General features: G+C 39.3%; 1 protein-coding gene across 1 annotated transcript; it reads left to right on the top strand.

The window, feature by feature from the left end:
• Nucleotides 1–874: 874 nt before the first annotated feature.
• On the top strand, nucleotides 875–26,052 carry arhgdia (Rho GDP dissociation inhibitor (GDI) alpha). Its single transcript, XM_052552152.1, has 6 exons — nucleotides 875–1,026; nucleotides 18,694–18,889; nucleotides 21,011–21,094; nucleotides 22,430–22,506; nucleotides 22,900–22,963; nucleotides 24,330–26,052. Exons 2-6 carry the CDS (start codon nucleotides 18,703–18,705, stop codon nucleotides 24,527–24,529), a joined length of 612 nt encoding a protein of 203 aa, XP_052408112.1. The 5' UTR covers nucleotides 875–1,026; nucleotides 18,694–18,702; the 3' UTR covers nucleotides 24,530–26,052.
• Nucleotides 26,053–26,683: the final 631 nt, after the last annotated feature.

The raw sequence follows: 26,683 nt of genomic DNA, 5'->3' as shown, positions 1-26,683 counted from the left end.
TGTATCGGTATCGTTAAAATTTTAAGGAAAAGGTATCGCCCATCCCTATTAGCTGCATCTCCGGTCGATGACGTCACTTCCAGGGAGGCATGTTGTACACGCCCCCGTCCCTTGACTCCGCCCCCACGTCAAAACAGTGCCACAAAGAGAGACGTGCAGAAAAATGAAGCGCAAAGGGAAAATGGTATGGCAAGCTCAAACTAGACTGACAAGCAAAATAAAAGCAGCTTTGCAAATAAATTAATAGATATGACCATTGAAAATATGTATTGCAGAATCACTGCTTTCACACTGTTTCATTTATGTTTTGCAATTCTTTATTTTTGAAAAGTGAAAGTGAAAGTGAAGTGACATTCAGCCAAGTATGGTGACCCATACTCAGAATTTGTGCTCTGCATTTAACCCATCCGAAATGCACACACAGAGCAGTGAACACACACACACACACCCGGAGCAGTGGGCAGCCATTTATGCTGCGGCGCCCAGGGAGCAGTTGGGGGTTGGATGCCTTGCTCAAGGGCACCTAAGTCTGGTATTGAAGGTGGAGAGAGAGCTGTTCATGCACTACCCCCACCCACAATTCCGTCCGGCCCGAGACTAGAACTCACAACCCTTCGATTGGGAGTCCAACCCTCTAACCATTAGGCCACTTCCCCGTTTACATAAAGCAAAATTATTTCCTCAATACTTAAATTTTCGTTTGCAAAACTTACTTTTTTTGCGTACATATATGGGATGATTTTGACTCCATGGAGAGCCAGAGTGGGAGGCAGACTGTAAAATAAAGGTTTTTCCCCATCTCACTGCCTCTCGTGAGGTGTAGAATGATGGGTGAATGAGAGAGAGAGAGAGGGGGGGGGGGTTGGGGTTGTGGCTGCGCATGCGCAGAGCAGACCGCGTGACTCACGCGCTCGACGGTATTCCCGGAAGTGTGTTCTCGCGCCGTTCCCTCCCATAGACAGTAAAAATTGAGAAGTCAGGGAAGCTTTTTCGAAGCTGTCGCCTCGCAGTCCCCGCAGGTCCACGGTAAGTTTTCACAACACGAACACTGCGAAGATTTCGTGTAACGCGTGCAGACGTTATCCGACAGTCGTATCGCTTGCGGCGACGCCTCCCCCCCCCCCCCCACGGTAGTTTAGCATCTTTTGTAGCTTCGTTAACGTTATCCACGGCAGGCTGACATGAGATAGCCAGTCGATAAGTGTCTTTCCTGTCGGCTCCGCCAGTTTCACCCAGTCCTTTATAAAGATGATCATGAGATGTTTTGAATAGTAAAAATTGATCAGACCGGAGGACATCGGGGGTCCAGGGTTAATTTGATCACCTCTGACCGGCTCGGGTCTGAACTGATCAGCAGGCGCTGTCTGATAGCAGCCTGTGAACATCAGACTTCACCATCATCTCTGAGTCTGGGGTGTAGCCTGTGCTTCATAGAAAGTAAAGTGCTCATGTTGACAGCGTGTTTTCTGATCTGAAATCATCCGACAAACAAGTCGTGTCGCTAAAAGGAACTGTGATCTGATGTGAAACAGCTCATGTGTCAGATGTATCATGTGTATCAGGTCATACACTGAAACACTGTTGTGACTTCAGATCTCGACCTGAGAGGAAAGGGCCGAGCAGTTGTGTCTTCTGCTGTTCACGCAATCCACTGATTCTTCGTGATTTGTGGATTTTATAGATGATCTAACCGAAAGCACATCGTACTTTTTATTATTAAACGTAATGCTGCTGTAAATGATGCTCGGTTAGCAGCATTAGCTTGCTAGCATGAGGAAGTTCCTGGATCAGAGCTGCAAGTTCATCTTGATTTGGGAGTAACAGAATAATTAATGATCTTTCTAGTTTTTTTCCACTAGTTTTTTTCATTAATTCCGGTAGAAAAGAAAGCTGCCTTGATGCAGTTTTATGAGGATATCACGCATCATCATGAATTTCTGTGTAATAAATCCCGGTTAATTTTAATCAGGTTAAATCTAACGTTATCTTAACGGAGAGCGAGGCGAAGAGATTAATGCAGTGTTTGCCTGAGAACAGAGCGAATGTTAGGATATTTACATATTAACAAAAGAAGCCCACTGCTGGGAAAAAGAAAAATCAAGGCTAATTTCCTTCCTGTGTGGTGTGAGGGGCGCGATGTATTTTCTAGTTCCTTCTCTCTGATTCGATTGTGCTACCAGGAGGAGAACTGGCTCATGAATATTAACTACGTAAGCCGACGTTCGCCCTGTGAGTCTATCTGATTGGCTAAATGAGCGAATGAGCGAAGTGGCTTGGCTTACGTATGTTTATTAGGTCACGTGATTGACTGCATCAGGCAGGACGTAATTAATATTCATGAGCTAAGCCTTCTCTCTATCGTGAGTTACTCAGGGCGGTGTCTGCAGTGTTTAAACTCTGTCCCTAAGTGTACCGAGCAGCCAATTGCTTAATTATTCTACAATATTTGTTGCAATTGTGAATGTGTAGTTTGCTCAAAGTTCGCTACACATACAGTATTTAAAGTTAAACGGACAAGTTGTCGGTAATATTTGATAGTAACGCACTTGTTGCTTTAATAACAATGTGTTCTCTGTTTTAGTTAGTTAAAAATATGATGTTATCAAAGACTGAGTAGATGTTTAATGGGTGCACCTGTCCAACAACATGTTGTATATTGTCATAAGAGTAAGAGAAGTGTGAATACTGCAGTGATGTGTTTCTTTGCAGCTAAAGAGGGAGGCTGGTGGCTCTGTCCTATATTCTGAACACAATTCAATATTTCAGCTCTATTTGGGGAAACTGAAGGGAAAGCAGGTTGCCAGAGAATTTATGTCAAACATTTTGAGGACATCTGTGCTTTTGTCCAAATTCAGCCTACCTTCCTATAAGAACTTCTGTGTTTTTTGATGAATTTTGATGAAACGGGTGGTGTGTTTAGTGTTTTGTTTGTGTCATTGTCTCAATTGTGTAGTTCAGTCCATTGAATGAATAATAGATCTAGATTTGCTTTATGTAGTCGTTCCGGCTGATACAGCAGCGGTGAGATGGACATCAGTGAGTTGTGATGAGAAGCCACATAAAGGTCAGGTCTGATGGGCCATCACTGATATGAGCGTCTCTGTTATGCTCCCGCGGGTGCTCGTGCCTTTTATTGATCCCAGTCAAGGTAGAAGCTACAGCTGGCCAATAAGAAGTTATTTTAGGGTTTTATTTTTAGCCTTTTAAAGACTTTTTAAGTACAGACAGGCTTAAATCTATTTCTGTGTTTGCCCTGAAAAGGCTTGAAATGTTGCTTTTATTTCTTCAGGCAGAGAAGCATGTCAACAACAACAAAGCATGCTAGCCAAATATATAAAAAATGTTTAACTTTTGGTCTGAAATTGTCAAAAAGAACAATGTTGTTGACTAAATCAGTCATATTTAGTATGGACCTGTATTACAGTGCATTGTACTAAACCGCAACATTTAACCGCATGTCCTTCAGCTGAGTCATTTTAAAGGTCCCGTTTTTCGCGCTTTTTTGAAGCTTTGATTGTGTTTACAGTGTGCAATGTAACATATGTTCATGTTTCACGTGTAAAAAAGCACAGTATTTTTCACATAATTCTCCTATCTGTATACCGCTGTTGTCACTGTCACAAAAACGGGCTGATGTCTTCCTTGTTCTATAAAGTCCCTCCTTCAGAAATACGTAACGAGTTCTGATTGGGCCAGCTGTTCCTGTGTTGTGATTCGACTGCAGCTGAGCGCGTGCTGTCCTCCTGGAAACGAGATTGGACTAGTTTTGAGAAGCAAGTGGGCAGGAGCATGTGCTGGAGATATACTTATAATCACAGGAGCGTTTTTACTGACGAAATGCACCTGAAAATCACATTTGTTTTTTTGCACAGCCCTAACATCTAGTTAACAAAGCTAAACAGCGTTAAACGCACCAACTTAAATAATAAAATACACTTTCCGGTTGTGGTCCATAAACAACGCCTTCTCCAGACAAAGAGGGAACTGCTCCATCTTTCAAGAATAATCTTTGTGCGAATCCGGCATTAAACTGATTGAGATTGAGGAAGCTGTCCTGAGCAAAATGTGCTGCGCATAGTTTTACTTGTGGATTATAATTTTCGGGATCCGAGTTAAACATAAATTGTAACCATTAATCTCCAAGTACAGCGTCCCTGGGAAGCCCAAACAAAAATGATTGGACTCCGAGATGAAAATGACAGCGTTTCGACGACATGGAGATAAACACAAACGCAGCTCTTCCTCCTCCTCCGTCGGAGTGCAACAAGACCACTCCCCCTTTTTTGTGAATTAATGTGGGCGGATGTTAGTCAAAAAACTAGGGATGCACCGAAATGAAATTCTTGGCCGAAGCCGAATAATAATGAAATGCTTGGCCGAATACCGAACGCGGTGTTTCGCATTTTTTCCATTTATTTTGCCAATCTGTCACCTTTTTCAGTCCTTCTGAGTTTGCAGATATGGACATGAGATGCAGCACTAAACAGTCTCTCACTGTTGGTGCTTGTGCATGGAGCAGACAAGTACCTGCAGAATAGTTGAAAATTTTATTGCAGTTTTCTGACAGTTGCTCATTTCAAAACGAACAATGTCTTCAAGATAATGAAATGGTTGAAACCCAGTGTAGGCCTACTATTTTACTACACTGAAAATAGTTCAGAATTTTCACAAAATACATATAAAATATAGATAGTAACACTTTATAATGTTTGTTAACATTATTGCATTAACTAACAATACATTTGTTACGGTATTTATTAATCTTCGTTAATGTAAGATAATAAAAAATATTTAGTTCATGTTAGTATAAGTGCATTAACAATTTTAACAAATAGGCCTACCACTTTTGATACTTTTTAATTCAGAAATTACAAATGTGATACTTAATTTTAATACTGTATTAGTAAATGTTAACATTAAGATTAATAAATTCTTTTAATAAGGGTTTTTCATTGTTAGTTAATGTTAAAAATAGAAACTACTTATAAAGTGTTACCATAATCCAAAATATAAATAAAATTAATTTCCCATACAAGGAGCCTACCTGCGTGCCATCTGCGCCAGGTCAGGAAAGCGGCCTTGATTTGTCTTACAAAATTCGAGAGGGTTATTGCTCCTGGGGATGGGGACTTCTGAGAGATACCCATCTACAGTGTTGGGAAAGTTCACTTTCTACATGAACTAGTTCAAAGTTCAATTCACAAATTTTAAAATGAACTAGTTCAGTTCATAGTTCAAACTACAAAATTTTGAACTAAGTTCCAAAAATGAACTAGTTCATAGTTCTTTTTTTCCATATGTTGCTGCAAGCTATTATATTTCACAATTATTGCCACAGCCCATATAGAATCACAGACAGCAATTATTTTATCAGTTTTAACAATGAAGCTATGCGTCAGATTTCATCTTCATTTAATATCCAATTTTGAATCCTTATCCAACCAGGGTTTACATTAGGATTGAGGGGAAAGCATTACCCCATTGTTGCTTTAATGCTTTGTCTCCCATTCTCACCGACATTATCATAAACATCATAAAAAATTATTTTAAATGATCATACACCTTCTTGCTACATGCTGCTGTCGCCTTTTTTTTTTTTTTTGATGACGCGTCGCGCATGCGGCGGACGGTGGTGCGACACTGGTGGCTGGTGTTTCCAGATTGGGTGTTTTTCCGCTACATATTAAGACCCGTTTACGGTGTGTTTTAGCCGGGCTTTCGCCAGGAAGGCTCTATAGAAATCTGGCACCCTATTGAACGAAGTTAACCTGAGAGAGCGTGCCGTTCACAGACACCAGAATGAACGAGTTGACAGTAACGTTCATCAGGCATTAATACAGCACGTTCAGTTCACGTTCGCCCAAAATATGAACGAGTTCATGAACTATCCTTCAATGAACGCGTTCAGGCACAACACTGCCCATCTAACTGTTGAGCAGTCGAGCTTGTCCTCTGTCTTGCAAATGGGTTATTCTCTTGGAGGATCTCATCGAACATGTCAGACAGCGAGACTGTGCGCGGCTCATCTGTAGTTAGAGCCAGTTTACTCTCTGAGCTGTTTTCATCTCCTGTGCTGTGCATCACCTGACAGTCTCCATCACCTAGCGGCTTTCCCAAATGACGTTTTTAAAAATCCAGAACAATGTCTGCAAACGGCCGTTTTTGCATCTTTATCTGACACTTTTTAAAGTGTTTCCACACTGCTGACATGTTTGCTGCATAAAGCGCGCGCCTATCACTCTACGCGGGTTATTTGATTGCGTCATTAAAAACGTCATTCTTCGGCAAAATTTATTCGGCCTTTTTACTTATTCGAATAATTTCATTTGCCGAACATTCGGTGCATCCCTACAAAAAACTGTTTTAGTGACGTCATTACTGCAGGAACTAGAGGGGTGTAGTCCAAACGGGTAATTTTTTGTAGGCAAATTCTGTTAAATAAAATATCTTGCTTGGCATTGAACTTTGAGCTTTAGAATTTTACAGATATTATTTATACTCTAACAACAACATTACACACTAACTAAAGTTTAAAACATGAGATCACGAAGAAGGGGACCTTTAATATTTTAAAAGCCGAATCTTTGTGGAAAGGCAAGCTCAATTTTACACTTAGCACTTTGAAACATGTGAAATTCATAATGCTAATATAAATAGAATTTAGAAGGGGGTTGTATTGCTTTAGCGTTACCAGTTTCAGTGGTCAGTTTTCTCGTTCTGGTAAACTAGTGTCATAGCTAGGGTGACCACCCGTCCCGCGTAGCGCGTGCGTTGGACGCTCTATATCCGGAGTCACCAACCCATCGATCGCAGTCGACAAGTCGATCTTAGAAGCATTTTAAGTCGATCGTGAAGATTTTTCAAAATCTGAGAAAAAAAAAGTGTGAGCCTCCGGTGCGAGTTGGGAGGTGCGAGCCTCCGCTGACTGCGCGTGCACCTCCCGAAACAGACGAGACATTTATACTTGACGCAACTGTTTTAGACTGAAAACCAGACCATACAACTGATTTAGACGCGGGTGCCGGTGTGATGAGATGTACTCATATCAGTCTGCTCGGGCATGATTGTTTTAGGCCTGTAGCTAATTGATTGATTATTGAGGTAATAGGGATGGCACGGTTCGCTGAAAAAAACCAAACCGTTCGGTTCACCACACAAGGTTCGGCACGCGCTTCAACTCAAATCTGACAAAGCATCTGTAATATCATCTGTAAAATGGCTTGCTATAAATGGCACGTAAAAAAACAGGGTTCAGCTAATAAATGTTTCTGTTGATGCATGCGCATTCTGGCTTCCCAGACATTACAAAAACATGAGAGAAAAAAAAAACCCTGGACAAATCATTCACTCTTGTTCAACGCGAATGCTGTATATGAGCAGTAATTTATTCCGTCATCACCTGGGTGCTGATATCTGTGTTTAAACTAAACTAATTTAAGCTTTGTTAGTTTAAACATGTAAGAGCCAGAGGAAGCGAGTTCGAGCGCGCAGTGTGAAGATTTGTGCATGAGCTCAATCGAAGCGTGCAAACCCATGCCTCAGAACGCGTGCAAATATAAGCTCTCTCTGAAATATTGTGTTTAAATGGACAAATTCTCACAAAAATCATGTCAAAATGACTGTTTTGGTAAGGATCCTATAGCAGACATAGCCAGCTGAACGAAGGCCACTGTATCTCAGTGCAAGAGAAGTGCATTCTCTTAAAGTGAGTCTTTATATTAATCGAACAGCAACAACAAAGAAATCACTCACTGCTCCTGATTAAAAAGCTTTTGTAACTTTAATAAAGAACAATCTTTAATTTATACAAAATATTTTTGTAGAATTGAAGGATGACTGTTTTCATAATATTTTGTATGCTAGTTGCAATAACCGGAGTATTTCCATTTTGAAGTGTTTGAAATATGTTTTAAGTGAAACAGTACATTATTGGCTTAGGCCTGTAATTGACTGATTATTGTGTTTATATACGAGTAATAAGCCTTTAGAAATACCTAATGTTGAAAATGTTGCATTATAGTTGATAGTTTGTATAGTTATAGTTCACCATCCTTCCTCCCCCTTCTCATTCCGTGGACATCTGGAGTTGTGAGTTTAGACTGTTCCTGTGGTATTGAGCAACTACAATTAATTTTAATCCTTTAATTTTATATTATAAATTAAAATTAATAAATTGTAATGAAAAATAAATAAAATTAAATAGCTAAAGTAAATCATAAGTGGAAGTGCATTTGTCAATTCTGTCATGAGCATACTTCAGCAATAACACATGTTTAGGGTAATAGGGCATTATTAATATACCATGTAAGGTGGTATGTGCTAGAAATGGGTAAACCACTATCAGTGAGTCTGCCCATGGGGTGGGGGCACCGCCGCGCAAGGCAGTGTCCCACAATGTCCCTCAGAAACATACCCCTTGTCCCCCCTTGGGCTTATTAGCAGGTGGTCACCCTAGTCATAGCATTACAGCAGTCTGAGGAAAATCTTGAAAAGCAAGTTTGTTGTGCAACAAGCAATGCTAAGCATGTAGACTGTGAAAGTATTTGCAGTTCTTTTTCCTAGAATTTGCATTCGTGATTGCATACTTGCATATATTTATACTTCTGTGCATTTGGGGGGAGGGTGCTATACCAGTTAAAGTGGAAAATCAGTCAACCATCTTGTTCTTACAAGTTTGCACATTTTTAATGAGACTGTCTTCAAATTTAGGCTCTGAACTTCAGGACTTGCTTAATATAAAAAAGTTAATAAAAGCACATTAAGCTGTGAAAGAACTTAAGGTAAAGAAAATACTTGTGAAAGTATAAACTGTTTTAAATCTAAATATATATAATATTTTATTAAAATATAACTGTGAGTGCCAACTTTAAATCAATGATTGTAAAATACATTTTACATTTGTAATCTGCTTTATCATTTTGTTTTATTACTGACTTTTTACTTGTCTTCAGTAACTTCATAGAAATTTTTACTGTGGTTTCAAGATTTTTGTGGTTCTATAAAATGTTGTATTTGTAACAACCTTATTTCAAGCCAATAATACTTACATCATGATATATTGTTACTATTAAATTTAGTTAATACAAATTACATAAGACATATTTCCTATTTCTAATATCTGTCTTTCAGAGCCTTTTCAATTAGCAAATCTGAAGTTTAGTTTTATCACAATGAGTGGTATTCACGTCACATGATCTTGACATGTAATGGGAATAAATGCTAACCTAAGTTATTTGGAAGAGATCTAGCACAGGATGTTGAAGAAACAGGAAGTTGAAAGAAGACATCACCACTCGCATGCTTTTGTTTTATGGCGATTTCCATACAAAACTTATTCGTAGTTTTGTATGTTAAATGGGGTTACCACCACTACGGTTTTGTCCTAGTATGTTCATGATGACAAGAGCCAGAGCTGGGAGGGGCTTCCTGAAGTGTGATCCATTTCGGTCTCCTCTCTTCTCATTTCTTCTAGGACATCTGTCTTTTGTCAAGCTGTCTGCAGCTTTAGGTATTTGGACACAAATGCAGCCCAGTTTTTGGGATCCCACTGCTCTCCCCCACATGTCTGACCTTCGCCTGAACAAAAGACGGCCCTAGGGATCTATCTCAACTTTCAACATCCCCTCAACGCACTTTCAATCCTTTCAATATCTTGCTCAATGTTGGTTTTCAGTTGAGCCAATCCCGAACTGAAAGTCAGCACAGCTGACCCTCCACTGATGCAGGCTGTGGTATTGATCGTGGAGTATGAGGCTAACGGCTGTTGCTAGGGAAGTCTGGTCACAATCTGGCCAAACCCTAATCTCCCCCTGAGTGAGGCTGATGGATCTGAAGGCACCTGCCCAACACCGCATTGACCTGCTTTCACTTTCTTCCACTGCCTGGTACTCTACACTTCTCACCACATCCTTTTATAGCTTTTATTCAAACATAAATTGGATTTTTGAAGTTCTACTTCATCAAGTTGTCAGCATGTCAAAGATTTTACTTTCAAATCGCATTAAACTGAAATTGTGAACATCATTACTTCCTCGTTGTGATGTATAGCTGAATTAAGCGTCTTCTTAAAACAAAGAACAAACCATTTGGTGGGACTTGATCTTGTCCATTGATTGAATCATTGATTTGTTGGTAATTGCTATGATCATTTCAGATTGCTGGGGGGAAGGACCGAAACTGAGAGACTGTTAGTAGGGGAGATAGCTACCTTAAAATGTTGTCTCTTTTGAGGTAACTTAAAGGCAGGGTAGGTGATTTGTTTCAAAAACATTTTTTTGTTACGTTTGCTGTAAGTCTCTTTACAGCCTGGTTTCAGTCACAGTCAAGTGGTCTAAATGTATTTAGTTTGGCAAAGAACCATAAAATGTTTGTCCAATAATATTTTTTGGTTGAACATGATGATAGACCACCATCCTGCATGCCTGTCCACGTATGTATTTGCATACCTCCACACACCCTGTTTGCACAGACATGATGCATCATTGCGCTACTGCAGACAGAGCAAGAATGAAACGCATTATTATTGTAATACTATGCTGTTTGTACTGTAACGTTTTCTTACCGGTGAATGAGACGGGAGGTAATCTGACAGTGGTGCATTCAATCCTCCACCAATATCGTATCTTGTGTTGCTGTTTATCCTCTGAGCATGTTTATGTGTTTTGCAGGAGGCGTGGCTTATGCTAGTCGGGATCTTATGCTAGCTTGCTATTGCTAGCCCCTTCAAAATCAGCTACCCAACCTTTAACGGCATTTACATGACACCGTTTTCAACAAAAAACAAAACACTTTTAATGCATTTAGGCTACTCTTTTACATGACAAAAGCATTTTAGGGACCTCAAAACATACATTTTCGAAAATCGTTTTCAAAGTGTAAAATCTCCTAACGATAGACTTTGAAAACCCAAACGTAAAAGACGCTAATTTGTGAATATGTGCATGTGTGTTACATGTTCAGTATGTGTGCAGGCATGTAGTGTTTCTTTACTTAGTCACATCAACAAATAGTTGCCTGGCGTGCAATAGAGCATTTTTAGTCATTTTCGTAGATCCATGTGAATAAGGATTGTTTTGATAATGTTGTTAAAACAAAACAATATTGTCTGTACATGAAACGTTTTTAAAAATCCAAAGGAAAAGCTTTTCTGTTTTTAGTACATCGTTGTCATGTAGCTAAACATTCAATAAGAGAGTTCAATGTTGTCTCAGAAGGCAGCTGCATACTGAGAAGTAACGACCAAAGGGCAATTGAAGAAGAATGAAATGTTTACAGCAGTATTCCCTGAGTTCCAGGGAGAGGCAAGGATATGAACAAAGTTCCTCTGTTTACATTGGAATTTTCCAGACCATTCTCAGAAAACATAATTTTGGACATGTGTTAAGACACCATGAAATCCAAAATAAGAGTTTGGGTGGCTTTGAGTGCTTCTTGAAACTGAACACTAAACAACCTTTGGTGGATCATATTTCCCCTTAAATGATCTGTCTCTTCTGGGAAAACTTATGATATTGATGAGTCATGTTGCATTTATGGGCGTATCCTATCAAATGCTTCCTATAATGGGAATGTACCATCATCTAACACCACCTGACATCGACTAGCAATAAAGTGTAGAAAATAATGGTTCAGCTGTGGCTGCAATGAGGCTACTGGCCGCTAAAGACATGCCCCACCCTGACTTCCTGTTTTAATAGGAAATACATCAGCATAGGAAAAGAGCCATTTCTTTGGGATTTATTCACAAGGTGATTTGATCTGTGCAGCTTAACATACCCAGTTGTCATTGTACAACGTACAAGTGTTTTTATCTTAAGTTTAGATTGTTCCAGCTGCCCAGGAACATTATCATTCATTCGTGCGGTGCTGTGGTGTGTGTCAGAGTGTTTCTTTACTGACTCATCCTCTCTCTAATTAAGTTCAGTCTTCTTGGGTCCGGGCCAAACAGAGTAAGTGCTTGTGTGGTGCTCCGTTACCCACAGTTCCTCCATTGGGCCGAACCGCACACATGACCTTACAGTGGAGATAATAGTTGGTCTTGCACATTGTGGCTGTTCAAGCTCACTTCAGGTTAATTTAAGACTGACATTAACACTGTAAGGCTTCTTTGTTTGTTTGTCACTTTGGGGTTTCTTCCCATATTGTCATCTGTTTGTGAGCATGCTTCGGAGTTCGGTTCAATTTTTTCCAATTATGTTTGTCACAGTGTTGTGGCGGCCGCAGGATATGTAACTGTTGTGATTGGATTTGGGGTTAAGTGGGACAGGAACTCATTTTCTGTGCAGTGCCATGCATGCAACCCAATAGTGCACCTACGAGGAGCTCCGCAAATCTGTGTGTTTGGATGTTTTCAGCCAACAAGACCTTTCCATAGATCAGTGGATTCAACTATCAGACCGTTCAGAGTCGATTGCACATCTTTAGCACACGTCTTTATGTGCCCATAAATTAATGCTACTCTGTGCTTTAATATTGCATACAATCTTCATGTTGGTTAATATGTATTTAATTAACCTGTTTGTGGGTTCATGGTTTGAATTGATCCATGAATTGTTCAAATGAATGTGAACAATTAAGTGATATTTATTTTTATTTAAAAATGAAATTATGTCCAGTTCTAAGTGATTTAATAAACTGTCATAATCTGAATAATAAAGGGTCTTTTCATCAAAGCAAACTGCAGAACAACCAGTTTTGTTGAATGATTCTGTAATTTGTCATAAAACCAAACGCAAGCAGTTTGACGTGCTTCACAAAGCAGTGATTGCTTTCGTTGTACTTTCATTATAAAAGATCTTTATTGTTTAAGCAATAATTGACGACTGGCTGTTGAATTATTCCCCTTCACGCCGTTGCTGCATCCCCACCTTGGCTGTGCATTATTTTTCTAATAATTGAATGGCCCGGAGTCAATTATTCAACTTACCACACCTTAAGACATCGATCAGAAGATATATTTAAAGGGATTTGTCTGGTTTTTGTGTTTAAATCACTGTTGTGAGTAGGACTACTACTTCCGCATCTCATCTAACGCATCTTTTGCTAGTTCAAAAGGTCATTTTAAAGTTGGTAATGGAGGCTTGAGCTGTTGATTGCCTTCTAATGCAGCTATTAATGAAGTTTTAGAAAGAGAGAGAGTGAGAGAGAGACACACAAAGAGAGAAGGAGAGAGCTTGTGTGAATCAGGCTACCTCTGTGCATCCCTAAACACTCTTCTGCAGCAGCGTCGCTAAACAGTGCTGTCTCCTCCCTAGTGAGAAATGTCATGCATAGCCTTTAAGTTGCTGCATTATACAAGCTATTAACTGATAAAATCGCCAGGTTAGTGCTGACAACACCTTTTTATGCAAACTGCATGACCGTTATTACTGTTAACTGTGCGAAGTGGTATGTAACAGTAATGCTGCCTCGAACTAAGTTCGCCGTGCGTTTCCCAGAAAATAATTGCACACCTCAGAACGTTTGTCAGCCAATCAGATTCAAGCATTCAACTGCCCTGTAGTATACTTAATACAAGTAAATTTGGTTAAAAAAATTATTAAAAATAAGTAGTTTATAAAATTTGCACAAGAGAGTCTTATTGTTATTTCCAAAATCCAAATAAAATAAAATGTATCAGTATTGGTTTTGGCTATCGTCCAAAATATCGGCATATAGGATATCGGTAAAATCCAATATGTTGATACCCTAGACACAATTATTCTGATGTATAACTGCATACTGTATGGAAATGGGGTTTAAAGAGTAGTGTATTGATGCAAATATGTTGTTAATTATCTACTCGCACTCATATTTTTTATTACAGTACATCATATCTAGTTGGATGTTCGCCTAGGATATTGATGCAAATGTTTCTACAGATCCAATGCTCAAAACGGATTTGAAAATTGTGCATATGATTTCTGTTGGTATTGAACAACTTGTGGACTGTCAAAGTTAATGAAAAGGTGGCTTACATGTTTCAAATGGAGAGCCAATGGCTCCTACAGTCATTTTTTTTAGTCTGGGCCTTGTCAACTGAGTGAAGAATAGTCAGCACAGTGAGAGTCTCACTTTCCCTTTCCCAGCGGATCAGACCTGCTGTTTAATTAACACGAGTGCTCTCCTTAGCTACAGTTTCCTGACTGTAAGATCACCTTGCATAACAATATTAATATCCTGAAGGCTCCTGCTTTAGCATTAAAGTAGTTTACTTTGACACTTATAGAGGATAAAGTTACCACAGTACTTTATCACATAGGCCTATGACTTTTCACCAGTTATTTGTACACTTAAAAAGACCTATTTTCCAACACCGTTTGTGTCTGTACTTGAAAGAGCCTCCGCCAAGCTACTGTGCCTGAGATGAATGGCTCTGTTAATGGAGAGTTTTGTGTTACAGACCTCATAGTAATGAACAGCCTTGCTTTCTTCTACATCAATTAATCATAGCATCCACACTGCAGGTCCATTTCCAGTCGCCCTATCAGTGCAGAATCAGATTCACTCCACAAGTCTTTGCTGTACTTAGTGTAAACCTGAGGATAACCGAGTCTCGTGAGGATACTGATTAGGTTTGTCAGGTCAATCCTCTTTACCTGGCGCCATTTGAAATCCCACTGCTCTTACCAACACTTCCCTCCATTAATTAGCACTAATCTTGACTACAAAATCTTTTTGGGTTTCACTGTTGCTCAGAAACTAACCTAATCCCAGGCTTTGTAACACCCAGACTAAAAAGTTAGTCTTGCTCAGGCTTCCCTGCTGATATTAGTTCTGGATAATTCCTAATTAAAGTGAATTTAGCTCAGCCGGACTGAACTGAATGGAGATGTGTGTGTGGTGCTAATGTCAAATTCAAGCCGTTTCCACCGTTGAGTGCGTGAACTGGCTGTGAGCGCTCGCTCTGCCTTGTTTTCAACGACCTGTTGTTGTTTCCCTGGGTCATGAACCTGGTAACCATGTTTAGGCAATAATTGTTTCAACCATGTTAATTGGCTAGTCCATCACACTCAGCTGTGTGGAATTACCCTGTGCTCCCTCTTGTGTATTAACATTGAGACGACTGCCAAATGGCTAATGGTGTTTGTACCGGTTTACTCTGGCAGCTGAAGTGATGTAATCTGGGCATGAGTGCGTTTCGCTGAACTGCACTTGCTGCAGGACCTTGTTTTCATGTTTTGCTGATTCTTCAGCAGAAACAGGTTGTACTCCATCAGTCTTAATTAACTTTTGTCAGTGCCAGAAGGGGCATGAGCTGCTTTTTTTAGTACACACTGTTGCTTTTCTGTTCTGCCTCCCTCAAATAAAAAAATGGAAATTACAAACAACAAATCTATAAATTCTTATTATATTCTTATCACGCATGCATTTTGAATCCAAATATCTTGGGACCAAATGGAACTCGACAGAAAAAATGCTAGTGAAAATATGTTAAAATACTGCTTGTTATAGATGTTGGATTTTGTAGGGGGAGTACTAAAACTTGCGTTATCTTTACAAATTAATTCTAATAAAAAGATTCCAAAGCAAAGATTGTGGGGGCATTTACAAGACAACTAAAATGAGGGATTAATTGATTAACCGTGAGCCAGTTTAAATAAAATAAAAAATTAAAATGACGAACAAATCTCAATATAATTGGAATAGGAGTTTATCTCTGAGGGGAAATATCTTTAGAAAAGTTTATGTGGATTTTCTTTTCATCTTACCTATGAACAATGCATATTAGTGTTCATAAGCGCAGCTCTGCTTTGTTTACAGCAGTAACCCAGGAAACGCTGTATCATAAGCTGTTCAAAAGCGCCACCTGCTGTCAGAGGAGTGAATCTCTCATCCAGCTGGTCTGTGGTTTCGTTCAGATATATTTTATGTAGTTTCACAAAACTAAAGTCAGACCAATCGGTTTTTGCTTGAAACATCGAAATTATACAGATTTATTTAGATTAAATCCAGTGGTTGCATCTATCATAAATCCTGTAGAGTTCAGCTCAAGCCCTTAATGAACACACTTGAAGTAGCTAATCAATAGCTATGTTTCCATGAAAAGATGCAAATCTAATTTAACTTATGCACAAGGCTGGACTATCGCATAAAAACTTGCGAATAAATCACCATAGCGCAAAGTCACACGACTTTCAATGCGCATGGAGGATTTTATTCGGTAAATGTGTAGTTAATGCGCAGTTTTTCTTATCAGATAAAAAGTTTATCCTACTCCGTTGTGTGCATACATTTTATTTATGAACCTTTTTAGAATTTATGCACATCTTGGCATTTCCATAGTGTTTTTTTTATTTTATGTTTTATGCGATTATTCCAAAATGCACATTCAAATAGGTGGCCGCAAGCTAGTGTCTTCAGCATCACTCGAAACTTCCAGTTGAATTGAATCTAGATGGAATCTGGACTGTGCAGTAAAGTGATTGGACACGCTTGGTTTAGTGCCAACAGGAACATGGCAAGCCATCATGTGTCTGTCAGGCTGCTGATCCTGAGCTTCAAACCCCAGCCGCTGGAGTAGTGCGCCAGAGCTCGCTGATGAAGAACGACCTCTCTCGCTCGCTGCCAGGGGAGCGCAGAGGCCCAGAAGGGAAAAAGACATGCAGTGATATCTGAGTTCCTGTCTGACCGTGACTGGCCAAAAACGTCCAGCCAAAACTATAAGGACAGCTTTCAGAATAACAGGATGACTTGCTAGAATGTTAGGCTCTTTTTTTTGTTGTCATATTTTTAAAGAATAGCACAGAAAACCACTTTGAGACAAGCTGAAAAGTCTCCTGAAGTGTTACACAAACAACATCTGTCTTCGATACACACGACCTTCAGGCTGTGCTAGTACACATGTGCTTTCTCTCGTTGTTCGCTGGCTCTCTCAGCTCGTATCGTGTGTTCGTTCATATGTGGTCCTCATTACAGCTGTTTGTGAGATCAGCTGGCAGGCCTTTCCTTCGTTTGAAACAAGTGTTTGGATTTATTACAGAAATAGTTACGCTGTTGGCGGCCAAGTGGAGTTTCTCTTCTTGATGACTTGAAGGACCCTGTGAGGTTAGCATTGAGCAGTGTCTCCTAAGGAAACAACGTTTAAAAAAAAAAAAGTGACAAAGTTTAGCCATTTTTGATGAAAAGAAATGGAACCTTTTATTAAGCTATTTTGTTTTTCAACAGAAAATCGCTTCTTTTCTGGATTCCGCAATTCCAGCTAATTCATAGGGCAATGCAAATCTGCTACAGAGCTAGTTAACTTGTTGCACCCTGGATTTATTAAAGCTTCAAAATGCAACGAACTGTGGTCGGTCTTTTGCAGGTGCATGTTTGATGTCAAAGCGAGCTGACTTAGTTCTGTTCTGAGTGTGATTTTGTGCGTCTAGCACGCCAACACCATGTAAGGAAAGAAAGTCCCCACAGTGAGGTGTCTCTGTGAAAGCTGAGCGTGCTGCAGTTCTGCAGAACAGGAAACTACAGACGCCGCTGTCAAGGTGAAGCGCTCTTCTTTAGTGCGCTCGCAGCGAGAACACCAGCACTTTCTGATCCAGGGCTGCTGCATTGCAGCACCAGTGTTTCCCAGACTTCCTCTGCATTCACCTCTTTATTTCACTTGAAACTTTAAAAGATGTGAGGATGAGTCTCAAACATCCAGCAGTGAGTCTGATGTGAATGAACTGCTCTGGCAGTCATTTTCAGGAGTTACAAAGCTCAGTCATTTATTTGAGAAAAGGAAGCATTGACACTGCTGTGTGTTTTTGCATTAACTGTTAGTTTACAGATCTTAAATCTGTAGCATGAACACTACTGTTCAAAATGTTTATTTTAGAATTTAGTAGTTAAGGTTTTTATTCAGTAAGGACACATTAGATTGAATGAGAAGTCACAGTAAAGACATTTATAACACTGCAAACGACTGATTTCAAATAAATGCAGTCATGAATTTTCTGTTCCTCAAAAATCCTGGGGAAAGAAAAAAAAGTTTCATGGTTTCCACAAAACAGTTTCAACATTGATAATCAGAAATGTTTCTTGAGCAGAATATCAGCATATTTGATTTCTGAAGGATTGAGTGAGACTGAAACTGGAGTAATGGTGATGGAAAAATTCAGCTTTTCCTTACATTTTGTAATCCTATTCAACAATATTACTATTTTTCTGTATCTTTGAACACATAAAGGTGAAAGAGACTTGGCAAAAGAGACTTGTTTCTAAAACACTGCGAAATCTACAGATCCGTAACTCTTCAACTGTAGTATCCTGAGTTTTTTTAAATATAATATAACTGCTTGAAGTTGACCTGGACAAATCTGAAATTTATATTCATTTTGGTTTGAAATTGTTCAGTCATCCTAAAATATTTACTCTCCCTTGTGTGTGTGTGTGTGTGTGTGTGTCCTGAACACACACTCAGTGCTGTGTGCAGTGTTTTTGACTTCCTGCAGTAATTGGCTTTGAGCACTAATGCAGTAGTGCTGAATACAGAAGCCCACATTAGGCCTCTTTCTCAAGGCCTTTTCCGCTGATGGCTGGAGATTGCATTGTGTGTGTGTGTGTGGTGAATTCATTTAAAATGCATTAATATGATTAAAAATGAACACTGTGGTAGAACTGATCACATGACTTAATGTGGGTCAGGTCTCCACTGCTATAATGATATTTGAGAGTGTTTGGTAAGGGTCATGTTTGTTTCCTCTCCTCTGACCTGTGTCTGTTTGTGTTTTCCTCCAGCTGTCAATCATGGCCGAGCAGGAGCCCACACCAGAGCAGCTAGCCGCTATCGCAGCCGAGAACGAGGACACGGAGTCGGTCAACTACAAGCCGCCGGCTCAGAAGAGCCTGCAAGAAATCCAGGAGCTGGACAAAGATGACGAAAGCCTCCGCAAGTACAAGGAGGCACTGCTGGGCAACTGCAGCGTTACTGCAGGTGTGTGTCGCTTCACTGTACACACACACACACACACGCTCTGCTCCGACCTAGTTTGATGAAAGTTTCTCTGCAAACAGTCCTTTTCCCAGAATTCCTCCCATGGACCAGCTCTTCTTTCAGCACTCTTTGATTTGAGCTCATCTGATAAGTCTGTCTTGGCTTATAGCTGTGTCTCAGGGGCAGCTTCATATGATGCAACTTTTCCTCCTGCAGAACGTCTCTCTCTCTCTTTATTCACTCATTTATAAAAATATAAAAAAACATGAATATTTCTCATTTCTGAATTGTTTTAATATATTTATTTAAGGGCATAAAGTCCAAATGTCATGGTGGTCTGGCTATTCTTGAAAGTGGAGAGTTTCCTTAAACAGGAAATATCAGAGAGAGGAACCCTGCGGAGAGTTAGATAAATAAAAACCTTTTCCTTTCAAAGGATCATTAGTTCAGGTTAAAAAGACACACGGTGAGACTTCTTAAAAAACTGAAAATTATTCATAAAAAGGTTTTATTCGCCATTGACAAATTAAATTAGTCAAAAGTGACCGTAAAGTAACATTTATATATAAAAGGTTAATATTCACAGTATTAACTTTTGATTTATTTTTCCAAAATTTGACAAATTTGGAATTATAGTGTTCCTAAAAAAAAGATGTCTCAAATAAATGCTGAATCCTGAAAGAAATAAAAAATGGTTTCCACAAAAATATGAAGCAGCACAACTGTTTTCAACATCGATAATAAGAAATGTATTTTGTGACACTGAAGATTAGAGTAACAATGCTGAATAAAATATGAAATAAAAAATCTTAAAAGACAATAATATTATTTAATATTCTTTTGAATTGTTATATTGTATTTTTGTTCAAATAAAACAACCTTAGGGGAGTGTAAGAGACTTCAAAAACATTGAAATCTTACTGACTCCAAATATTTGGTATGTAAAAAGTGTAACACTTGGTAATGTGCATTTCTTTTCTTTTTTTATATATATATTTGATTACACCACATCACATTTTTAGCCACTGAATAAAAAATACAAAAATCCCGTGATTACAAAGTCCACACATCTAAGAACTCAATGCTGGTTTTAAACTAGAGATAATTGGATCTTGTGTTGCATTGTTGATGTACTGAGGTAGTTGCTGGTTTCTAGCCTGACTGCAGTATTTGTCTAAATAATTAGCGTGTGATCTTTGTCCAGATACGCATTTTGTTCCAGGACCATCAGATAGTGTTGATCCAGGAATGTGTCCTACTTGAGTAAATCTTGTTGTTCTGGGCTAGAGCCGTAGACTCTTGGGCCTCCGGCTGCTGTCCTCGTGCGTCGTCTGGCAGTTCCCTCACAAGAGCGCTGGAAAACGAGGTCACCTATCTCGAGTTCCTGCTCCTTTTTGTTTTTATCAGCAGTCAGCCAATACAGTAACCCAATGTGTTATGGTTCATCCCAGCACCTGCAGAGCTGTTTGAACGGGCGTCAAGAGACGGGCGTTTAATCACGCACCTCAATCTGATGATTTAATGTAGAGTGAATGAAGCAGCTCCCACAGAGACGTCAGCGGATGATGGATGTGCTGCAGTAAGAGTCAGTGGGGTGCTTCCACAGTACCTGCGTTCACATGGACGTCATTAACGGGGACTGCTGCCCGTACTCTAAACAAATAATAAAGTTGACCCGAGTTGCTTATAGAACAAGCGGTCCGCAAAGATGTGTTTTCAAACAGGTTTCCCCTATATACTTCCTCTCCATCTTTTATCGGCCGACTGAACAAATAAATTTCACAGCATCAGTGAAGCCAGAAGTTGAGCGTCTCAAACAAACAGAGTGTTTCTGGAAGTCGTCGCCATTGTCAGACATTCCTCAGGAAGTCAACCTGTCAACGTCTTATCAACTGAAACAAGATTCATTATTTTAACATTATTTTAACTCTATTCTGGTTTAGTATTCACTATGTATTTATGGTGATTGAACAAACAAATCCTCTTTTCTTCCAAATTCCTTTGCATGGTCTCCAAAGGGAGGAATTCTTCACATTTTCCTGAATTTATTTCCGATTCTGGATACACGGATGTCAAATGTCTGTGGTATTTCTTGTGTACTTATATTTGTTAATTTGGCAGATCCCAACGTTACCAACGTTCAGGTGACACGGCTAACTCTTATGTGCGAGACGGCTCCCGCCCCGCTGACCCTTGACCTTCAAGGTAAGTAGAGATTACCCTTAATTGTCATTTACTCAACTAAACTCTAGGAGCATTAAATGTGGTGCAACTGCCAGAAATGTTTGATGTCATTAAAGCGCGTTGAATGATTAGTTTGAATACTATCCTCCCATAACGTTTGTATCTAAAAGGGAAACTTTTCAATAAGGTCAGGTGCAAAAATAACTGTGTCCATGCCTTTCAGCGTTAATTCTTCAATGTGCGTCTTTAGTAATACCTGAAAGTGCTATTTAATGCCAAAAGTTGGTTTGTGCTCGCGCAAGCCATTAGTAAATCTAGCTCTAAGACTTTTGTTCATCTTCTATTTACAAATAAAGCAATTTTATATTATTTGTGGTGTTAGAAAGGATGCATTTAATTAAGGCTTTTATTTAACTATAAACATTGATCAGTGTATACTTTTGACATGGCAGGACAAACCTCTTTGGTTCCTGCATGTTTCAACCTCAGCAATGAACATTTTAAATATTGTTTTTGAAAGTAAGACTTCAACGATGATAGGTTAGCATGAATTTGATAATGTTGACAAAAAAAGAAATTATAGTATGCATACATTTAAATACCCCTCTTATCATCACATTGCATATGTTGTGATTTAACCGTTTGAGGTCATTTCTCTTGCATACATTCATTCTGTAATTAGTCAATGCTCTTTACGTTTTCACTAAGCCAAACCTATGGTGCGATGTCATCTTAATGTCACATGGCCCAGATGAAGCGCAGCAGCATGAAAGCGAGAGCTCAGTGCTGGCACACAGAGAGATGATGAAGAGCAGAAGGACAGTATAAGAGTCCTGCAGCCATCTGCTGGGAACAGCATTCAACTGCAGTCTGTCATTTACACATGAAATCTCTACCATACCCGACTAGGAGTTTATTGGCCATACATCATTTTTATTCTTATCAATGGAAATTTTACATATTTTAGAAGTAAAGTTAATCCACACTTTGCTGAAGAAGCGTTCAGCAAACTCTTGAGCAGCAACAACAGTGCCATCTAATCCACCATTGTTGTGTATGTTTGTTAGCGCTTGCCTTTAAAATCGACACATCTACATACCTAACACGTACTAAACACGTGCATGACGTCAACCATTTTCGAAGATACCAATTTTGGGTGTTAACATGGAAATGATTACCGTGCCGTTTTCAAAAACTTGCACTTTGAAACCCATTTTTAAAATAGGCGACACTAGACAGAAGTGTTAAATGAAGATGGAGAACCGGCCCTCATGAGTTGAATGAGCTCAAACGATGCACTCACTGGTATGTTCTGAAAGCTGGCCTAACTTGTGTTTGTGTTTGTTCCTCTCTCAGGTGATCTGGAGTCCTTTAAGAAGCAGTCGTTTGTGCTGAAGGAGGGAGTGGAGTACAGGATAAAGATCAGCTTCAAGGTTAGATGACCACACATGGAAACATTTAGATGCAGTAGCTGCTAGGAACTGATGGTGTCCCACCTGTAAATGATAATTCTGCTAGAGATCCAGTGATCGTTTAGATTTCATTACCATGTATTAGTGCCTGTTAGTGGATAATCCAGGAAAGGTACTTCACTTCCACATTTGTTGAGTATATCCTCTTATTTGAAGCTTGGACTCTGACTTTTCCACATTTCTCCACGTATCCTCCAGTCACGTGTTGAACAGTAGCTGTGTGAACACATCAGCTGTGTTATAGATGCTCACACACTGTATATTGTCACTACATGTAAACAACACATGCAGACATGATGCCTGTTTATCAGTTATATTATGTGACTGGTCCTGTATATTTACATCTGTTTACAGGTAAACAAAGAGATCGTCTCGGGGTTGAAGTACGTACAGCATACCTACAGGAAAGGGGTGAAGAGTAAGTGTTCTTTAAAAAATGACACTACATTCACATACACCGTACATTTCATCCCAAAATCAGTGTGTTGCTTTCCAGGATTTGTCAAGACAAACATTTAAATTTTGGAGTGAAATTAGTTCTGTGACCCAGATATTCTCTTGACAGGTTTCTGCATTATATCGGTTTGTTGAGATGAATTGATATAAAGGAGTTATTGGATAGAGCCACTCTCTTAGAGCTGCTTCTGTCCTCGCCGAAATGCCATTATGCAAATCGTGTGCTGTGTGTGGTGGGATTTTGATTTATTTAAAAAGAAAAGCCTCCAGTTGTTTGAGGAACTGGATGTGAAAATCTACCTCCCCTCTGTTCACCAAAGCTTCCCATTTATGCTTAAGCATATTTTGTTTTTGGGAGGCCATGCAGTCTACCATCAATGTGTTTCGATTTTGTGTCTTATGCAAAAATTAACATGAAGTAGGAATAGCATTAAAAAAAGTATTTCTCAATAATAGTATTTGCTTTTAAATTGTTTAAAAGACTAACAGTAATAATCAATTTTTCTTTTATTTTTGTAAGAAAACATTTTTTACATTGAAAAGAAATTATAGAAAACAAACCAACAAACAATAAAATACAATAGAGGGTATACATTTTGTAACAAGTGTGTAAATATTTACACTATATATAAATTCAAATTTAAAATGCATTATTTCAGTGAAAAAAAAGCTTTTGGCTTCTCCCCTGAGGAAACATGAGGCAGCATCAAGAAGAATATTACAAATTACTTTTATTTAAAGCATTAAAACAGCATGACCATCTTTGAGAAAAAAAAAAGTGTAATGTTTATAAACCAATTATTGCTCATTAAGATGCTTAACTATAAACAAAACCGCATCATACATATGCATATATTAATACACAGGGCCTACATTTTAATTTCCAATGTGGCTTTTTATTTTAAATTCAACAAATATTTGAAAGTATATATTTGTTTTGACAGCCCTTATAACATTGAATATTGACTAGTGGTGTGTGTCATTTCACAAAACCATGCATGCTTGGAACATTTATTTTAATTGCCAAACTAAGCAAAAATGTAAAGCATGGTATTAACTTATTGTTTATTAAACTTGCATACTCCATAATGACAACTTCCACAACAAACCTTTGCGGTATTATCATAGATGATACATATCGCACACCCCTAAATTGGGTTGTCTTTGAACATGTATGAGTGATGAAAAGTTCATTTTGTATATTTCCCATCCATAACACATGTACACTATCTTTGACTGCTCAAACAAACCACTGACAATGAATTTATATATTCGCAAATAGTCTACTCTGATTCGTTTAAACCTCTTCACCTGTTTCTTGTGTTCAGTCGACAAGTCTGACTACATGGTGGGCAGCTATGGGCCTCGACCGGATGAGTACGAGTTCCTGACGCCTTTAGAGGAGGCACCCAAAGGCATGCTGGCCCGCGGCACTTACAACATTAAATCCAAGTTCACCGACGACGACAAGCACGACCACCTGTCCTGGGAATGGAACCTCAACATCAAGAAGGACTGGAAAGATTGAGCGGTTTCCAAACCCCCATTTTCCCCAACCCTCCTCCCCTTTCTTCCTCTCCAACCTCCTCCAGCTGCCTCCATCATCATCATCATTTTCATCATCATCATCAACATCATAATCCTGGATTAACTACTTAAACGATTTTAAGGAAAATGATCATTCACACTCCGTCCAGTTTTCCTCCCTCCCTCCATATTAGAATCCCTTTCCCTCCCAATGAGTATTGAGGCTTTCATTGAAATATATATGTGAAAACAAACAAAAATGTGCACAATCCATATTTTGTGTTTTGGTTTGTTTGTATATAAAAGTAAAAGAGGAAAAAAAAACATTGAAAAAAACCTCATGGATACTTTTGACATGGTTGTTATGAGTAATCTTCACTGCCTTCTGTCTTCCTCTTGCGTCCTAAACCCTTTCCCCGTTTATCCCCCGACATTCCTTTCTCTGACATGTTTTTTTGTTTGTTTGTTTAGTTCTTTTAACCATGATCTGCCTTTGAGTGAAATGGGAGTACTCAAAAGTTTGCCTTTGCCCCGAGGGAACATGTCTGATGCCTTTGAGATGAGCCTAGCGTTAGCGTAGCATGGATAACTAGAAATGTTAGTGTGATTGGCAGAGGAGGTCTTTACTAGACTCTTGGTATGAATGTGAGTCCAAATATGGTTTTAGTGATGTAGGGTTTGCAGGATCTGAACATCCTGTCCACTAGGGGAACCGTACTAAGAATCAGCCTTGCCCTGCTGTGACGGCATAGGGTTTTTATTTAACCGTTTCATCGCCATGTGGCCTTAAAAACAATTCCTGTAGCAAGACATTGAGGAGCTGTCTTTTAGAGTCTAGGTTTAAATCCGATCCGATGTTTAGTCCTTAGGAGGCTAAGGTGCATTACCGATTTCTGGCAGTCAAATCTGCTGCCTTGTTCGATTGGCTTGATTTTAGATGGACCAAACTTGTAAGCCTGTAGAAGTCGGTGAGCCTTGATGCATAGCGAACATTTTCCCCCACTCCAGTTATCACCTCCCACTTTCCAAATACAACTGGTGCTTCATTTGCAGAATGTGCCCTTTGCTTGTGATTAATGCAAGTTGCCAGTTTTTAAAAAGCAGAAAAGGGTCGTTTTAACTAAAAAGATCTCAAGTATTGAACAACTTAGCTGAAAAATTACCAACACCATAGACTGTACCTCCAGTATTGACAACTACAAGCTGCTCCTGGCGTGTAAACCTAAGGGAAAGAAAGTCGGGACTCTAAAGGAGGTGCATTTGAAGTGGGACAAATCTGGAGTGAAACTAAATCTAAACTCTCAGCTCTAGTCCAAGTGTAATCTAACCTCAATGTTCAAACAAGAGAGGATATGCTCATGCATAATTGTACTATTTCATACACGTTTTTTTGCCGACATTGCCTGCAAAGTAGTAGCTTGTTGTGCCGGTCCAGAATGCTGCTTATGTCTTCATCTGTTTGTACTTGCCTATAATAGCTGGAGATTACTGTTCACCTGTGTCAACATTAAAGTGTTCAGAACAGTTTCTTTTGTCTTCCATTTACCAACACGAATGCTGTACCATTGTTTTTGTTTTGTTTTGTTTTTTTCTTCAGGGTGAGGTCTAGATGGTATGCCTTGTTCTGCAGAACTATACTATTAGAACTTGGTGCCACCGGGAATAGGACTCCTGATTATTGGCATAAGGTCTGGTTAATCTGTGTTCACTCTGTTGAGTACACTAGTCATTCGAAGTATGCTCTGCTGACAATGAGTGTGGATGGGCCTGCTCCATGCAAGCAGGGTTGTGGAGGTACAGTGACCTGCAGAGTGTAGTCCTGATCTGTTTAAATGGGGAAAGAGCTAAACTCTCCAGGACACTGGAGCTGCCCATCCCTGCACTAGGTAGCATGCTTGCACCAAATGGGTTCATTGGCTCTCGTTGTCAATGGAGGGGTTTAACTAAACTCAGGAAGGATACTGGACCCTCCAGGACCAGAGTATAGCCCATCCCTGCCCTACTGGACCAGTTGTCCATGCACGCACAGAAATTGGGCTGCAAGCAGACAACGGAAGTTTACTTTCAGCTTTATGAGGGATGAGGTTATTCAAAATGCTTGACAACACCAAAAATGGGCCAATGTAGAAACAAAGGTATGGGGACTTTGTGATCA

The sequence above is a fragment of the Carassius gibelio genome, chromosome B3 (assembly GCF_023724105.1).
Source record: "Carassius gibelio isolate Cgi1373 ecotype wild population from Czech Republic chromosome B3, carGib1.2-hapl.c, whole genome shotgun sequence".
Lineage (NCBI taxonomy): Eukaryota > Metazoa > Chordata > Actinopteri > Cypriniformes > Cyprinidae > Carassius > Carassius gibelio.
Note: the sequence above shows the minus strand (reverse complement) of the source record. Positions and strands in the feature narration are given on the sequence as shown.

Excerpts from the sequence above, each read along its gene's own strand:
- arhgdia (XM_052552152.1), top strand. The coding sequence starts at position 18,703 with ATGGCCGAGCAGGAGCCCACACCAGAGCAGCTAGCCGCTATCGCAGCC. Across the intron at positions 18,890-21,010 it reads CAACTGCAGCGTTACTGCAG|ATCCCAACGTTACCAACGTT; the intron begins GTGTGTGTCGCT and ends TTAATTTGGCAG. Across the intron at positions 22,964-24,329 it reads CTACAGGAAAGGGGTGAAGA|TCGACAAGTCTGACTACATG; the intron begins GTAAGTGTTCTT and ends TCTTGTGTTCAG.